The sequence below is a fragment of the Sphaeroforma arctica genome, assembly GCF_001186125.1.
Source record: "Sphaeroforma arctica JP610 unplaced genomic scaffold supercont1.1470, whole genome shotgun sequence".
In the NCBI taxonomy this organism is placed as follows: Eukaryota; class Ichthyosporea; order Ichthyophonida; genus Sphaeroforma; species Sphaeroforma arctica.
The window spans coordinates 1-5,314 of NW_014039088.1; the positions used below are offsets into that span (position 1 = coordinate 1).

Consider the following 5,314-nt stretch of genomic DNA (forward strand, 5'->3'; position numbering starts at 1 on the left):
ATATATATATATATATATATATATATATAAGAAATCGACATGTACTTGACCAACAAGAAATTCAACTATACATTCTCGCACTTGCAGGCTGATAAAGTGGCGCTATTCGGCATGTCAAATCTGGGCGTGCGCGTGACGCCTAAGGACAAGGCTTCGGTTGTCATCCCTCGAATCAAACGCAACACAACAGAGATGTACACTACTTCACGCTGGACTCCGGTAGTGAAGGACATTGGCGAGGTATGGTGCTGGGGTGTTTGTCATGGAGTTAAGTTGCTATACTACTGTGGGGGTAGGTATACAGGCTAGGTTGCTAGTTGGGGTGTGGTTGTATAGATGTGCATGCCAACAGGTGTGTTCTTGTTGCGATTGGTGTATATCTATCTGGGTGCGATTGACAGCATTTGAGATTCTAATTTGTGTTGGTCCGCAACACAGCAGTATTCAAGAGGTTAGGGTCACGGGGTGTAGGGTTTGCTATGCACGCATTACTTCTCCTGCCAAGTCACGTCACTGGGAATGATTGAGGCGCTTGTATGTGCACTCCGCACGCCCATCTGGTATACGGTTGAGCGTAAATACGTTTGACGTACTGGTCGTTACTGACCACACATCTAAACGGAAGTGTATTTAAACCATTGCATGCTGCCAGGTGCATATCTAGGAGTTGATTCGCAATTATGTTAAAAGTTTGGTTGTACCTGCGTCTAGGGTTTGGTTCTTAGTAAGTGATTGCGTGGATTGAGTCATACTCATCATGAGCCATCCATGACTCGTGTATATCTAGGGTTGACAATATGATATGAGGGTATCTGCATATACACGAAATAGTCATCCTGAATTATCCTTGCTACGTACACATCTAAAGATTGCTAATTGGTAAGTATGGTAGGAGTGCATTTACATACTTACAAAGTAGTCATTTGAATTATCCTTGATTAGTATGGTACGAGTGTATTTAGGTATATACGTATACACCGCATAGTCATATGAATCATCCTTGTTGCATACACATGTAGAGATTGATTGTTGGTAAGTAGGATAAGAGTGTATGTACATACACACAATATTGTCATATGAATCATCTTTGTTGCATACACATATAGAGATTGATTGTTGGTCAGTAGGATAAGAATGTATGTACATACACACAACATAGTCATATGGATCATCCTTGTTGCAAACACATATAGGGATTGCTTATTGGTAAAGATGACAAGAGTGTATATACATACACACAACATAGTCATCTGAATCATCCTTGTTGCATACACATACAGGGATTGCTTATTGGCAAGTGTGATAAAAGTGTATGTACATACACACAACATAGTCATATGAATCATTCTTGTTGCATACACATACAGGGGTTGCTTATTGGCAAGTATGATAAGAGTGTGATTGCCTGGACAAAGGGAGAACCTCCAGTCAGCGGCACTACGTCGAGTGCTGGCGGTCCCGTTTCGGCCAGAAGCAAACCGGGATGGGCCAAGGCTAAGGACAAGAAAGACAAGACAGACAAGAAGAACGGTAAGCGCATAGATCAGAATGTGTTCTCCATTGGATTACCGACGTTCGTATGTGATGGTCAGTCAGTAATACCCAATAGAACAGGACTATGGTTTTCAAATCGGCCGCTGTTTGGGTTTAAATGTATACGTCAAGAGACCTATAGTACAGTCTCTTGATGTACATTGTTGTGTGCTACTACACGACAGGGGTCGGACAAACGTGACAGAAAATTGAAAACTGACTGGAAAAAGTATATGATGTGAACCCGGGTCTGGCGTGCTTGTGTATGCTGGTTCGTATGCCTGTTTGTGTGGTGTGTGTGGCTGTTTGAGAATAGGAATGTCAGCTTGTGATGTTCGTATTTTTATGCATATCCTCCTCCACCGGATGCATGTTCTGGTCGGGGCGAGTCGTCATTGAAGTCGTTCATGTGTAGACCTTGACAGAGACGTAGTGTGTGTTCACATGGATACCAAGTAACGTATGAATAGATAAAATAAACCAAAGTTTATATGACTCTGCTTGTGTAGTGGACGTTAATGCATTTCCCGTTTCAGGTAATATATTACTTACCTGGGCCACTAAGCCAAGACTTTATAACGTACAGAAACGTAGTATATTGTACGTTGTCGTATTGATTGGAAAGCCCGTTTAAGTTGTACTAATTGAAACCTGCAAGTCATATCTCTTTGTGTCTGCAAAGTCCTCCCCTCTATGCATACTGATTAGTAATTTGATCTCCATCTATTGTACATTTGGTCCCCATCTGTTGTTTAACTGTAGAATGCTTCTCGTAGTATGTGCATAAGCTGAACCAACAATCCAATACTATTATGGTGTGTCTGTCAGATGAATTCATAATCGATGCGATTCCCTCTATTCCGGAAGCAACCCAACTTTCAATAATTTATTTTTCCTCGTCTCGTGCTATTTATATCAACCAATACAATCTCCTCATCTTCTTCTGTTCGGTGCACACAGTGGCAACCTCTGATGGGTTTGCTGGGCCTCGTCTGATCATCTACGTGATTGGTGGCATGAGTTACAGTGAAATCCGTGCCGTCTACGAACTGACGAAGAAATTCAACCGCAGCGTACTCATTGGTAAGTCTCAGACAAGACCTACCCCTCCGTGATTGTTGGCAGGAGAAGTAGAACTATTTCACGTTCCCTATTGACGCTATCCCACACCGTGTATGATTCAACGGGACATCTGCGTGTGGTCATGGTGATAGTAAGATATGAAGTGTACAGAATGCCACAGAAGTAGTGCGGAGGGTGGGGGTGGATGTGTTCTGCTTTGCCTAACCGTTAGACTTTTGGGCTTCCTTGTGTGCCATGTCATATACCATTAGAGCAGCGCCCGTCCCCGACCAACGCTGTAGACGTGATCTTACACTTCTCTTTTAAAAAGTATATAGAGACTTCATGGTTACTTCAAATGGCTGCAGCTTGGAATCTAAACCCTTTGTTAAGTGAGATAACACAATTGCCCATCCATCTCACGTATCTGTTGAACCCCATTGTATCCCTCAGGATCAGACCAGCGTATGATTCCGGCATTATTCCTGGAAAACATGCGCCTACTAGGCAAGCCAGCCACAGCGGCCGAGGTGGCCTTGGGCGCAAATAAGTAGACGACGGCTCACGCACGCATCCTACTACTTACATATTAGTTCCTAAGCCAGCTATACATAGTAAATTGCATATATCGACCCTCGCAGGCGTGGCTGATTCAGCAACAAATGAATGAATGTGGTTATCGGCTTTCGAAGTCATAATGTATTAGTGCAAGTATAGACACATTGACAGAATGGCTCAAATAGACACATTGACAGAATGGCTCAAATGGGCCCTTGTAAACTTGGTTTAAAAAACGTACATATAAATCTTCAGTCATGGTGTATTATAGAACTGAAGTCACGTTTATGTATGGGATCGTCGCAGGACTACATATTAACGGGTGCAAATCTTGAACGCGAATGCTAGAGCAGTGACGCATTTTGAATGATGCCGATAAAATTAAATAGCGTAGTATCCACATTGATGGAACCAATCAATTTATATTACTATCCTAGGCACTAGGCAGGACCCACACTCTTGTAATTATCACAAAATTCCTCGCAGGGCGGGATCTGAATCTGGGGACGAGCCCACTTTGCGCATATGTATCAACATCACGTGAGTTCAATTAAATTGTGTAATTATCATCAATATTCATATATTCACTACGACGCATGTACCACATCTTTTTATTGAAATACAAATCTATTCTTGATAAATACTCCTACAAAAGTCAAAGACTTAAAACCCTAAAACCCTAAACCCTAAGTTAAATGGGTACATGTTTATTATTTACTTATTTACATACATGGCCCTCTGAATTTGGGATAGCGCAGACTCAAATCCAGAGGGCCATATTAGATACATAGTACAAATGATGATATGTATGGCGTATGCTCATATTATTAAATATTGTTCACTCTGCTAACTCCGGTACACTCTGTCTAGCTTTACTCTCTAGCCTCTAAATACTCTCTACCAGAGAGCGGGCTTTTTTTTTAATTCTTTTGTCCCAAAATTTATCCCGAATGGCGCTGTCATTTTTAATTCTATATTGGCCCCTATATTTTACTATTTTGTTTTAAGCAAATCATTATAAATGGGCCAGTTAAAAAAACAACAAATGGGTACATTTTTGTTCGTTATATATTTTTACTCTTTTTCTTTTTTTAAAAACAAATAAGTCGAATGATGATGACCGAGCGATAGTTTGAGTTTTCAGTTTTGACTGCTCAATTTTTATATCAGGCTAAACCAGTTTCCAAATAAATATGTACAGAAAGTGAAGAAAAAAAACATTGGAACTGGGGATCTATTTGACAATTGATCAGGTTTTCAGAGACTGAGGGCTGAGGCCGACAGCCGACAGCCGACAGCCCGACAGAGGAACAACCGATGTGCAGTCCCCCAACCCCAAACTGCGAAAAAGAAAAAGAAATTATCATAGAAGTGATACCAATATAATATATGTATATATATACCAGCCCTCGACTTTGCGATCAGTACTATCACATTCGCACACTCCACGAACATACACATATTGCTATACACTGTATACACAATGGTTTGGCCTTTCGCATCCGCTAACGTCGTAGACGCCAAATATCAATACTTCGAGAACGCCGATGGTCTGCATCCTACTACCAAATTCACCAAGCTGTCGGAGTTGCCAAGGCTAATGTGTTTCTGATCCACGGATTAGGTGAACATATTGGCGTGCCTCAGTGGCAGAAAATACTCGTTCCTACGCTTACTACGGCTGGGTTTAACTGTGCACTGTTTGATCACCAGGGACATGGCCGATCACAGGGTCACACGACCGCCTATGCACACGATTTCCAGAACTTTGTGAACGATACAAAGCAATTTACAGAGATGATTATGGCCAAAGAGAGTGCCGAGATGAAGATATCTACTGTAATTCTGGGTCACAGTGTGGGAGGATTAATTGCCTTTGAGGTTGTACGTGAGAACCCTGACCTGTATGACATGGCTATTATAAACGGAGTAGCGTTTTTCATTGCTACCGAGTTGCTGACGCCGACTATGAATGTCTTGTCGACTATTTTGTCAACTATTGCCCCGAAGATGGCCTTGGCTGATGAGGTACGTAGTGGAATATATATATATATATATATATATTTATATATATATATATGTATATATATATATGTATATATATGTATATGTATATATATATATATATATATATATATATATTTATATATATAGTATATAG

The 5,314-nt window shown here is 40.9% G+C and overlaps 2 protein-coding genes across 2 annotated transcripts; both read left to right on the forward strand.

The window, feature by feature from the left end:
• Positions 1-39: 39 nt before the first annotated feature.
• On the forward strand, positions 40-3,552 carry SARC_10978 (hypothetical protein; the record flags this gene model as incomplete). The annotated part of the gene is made up of 4 exons (XM_014294949.1): positions 40-240; positions 1,368-1,530; positions 2,494-2,616; positions 3,049-3,552. 4 exons carry the CDS (start codon positions 40-42, stop codon positions 3,147-3,149), a joined length of 588 nt encoding a protein of 195 aa, XP_014150424.1. The 3' UTR covers positions 3,150-3,552.
• Positions 3,553-4,636: 1,084 nt separating this feature from the next.
• On the forward strand, positions 4,637-5,181 carry SARC_10979 (hypothetical protein; the record flags this gene model as incomplete). Its single annotated transcript, XM_014294950.1, has 2 exons — positions 4,637-4,703; positions 4,733-5,181. Coding segments are annotated over 2 exons (516 nt in total), but the record flags the coding sequence as incomplete, so codon positions are not given.
• Between the last annotated feature and the right edge of the window lie 133 nt (positions 5,182-5,314).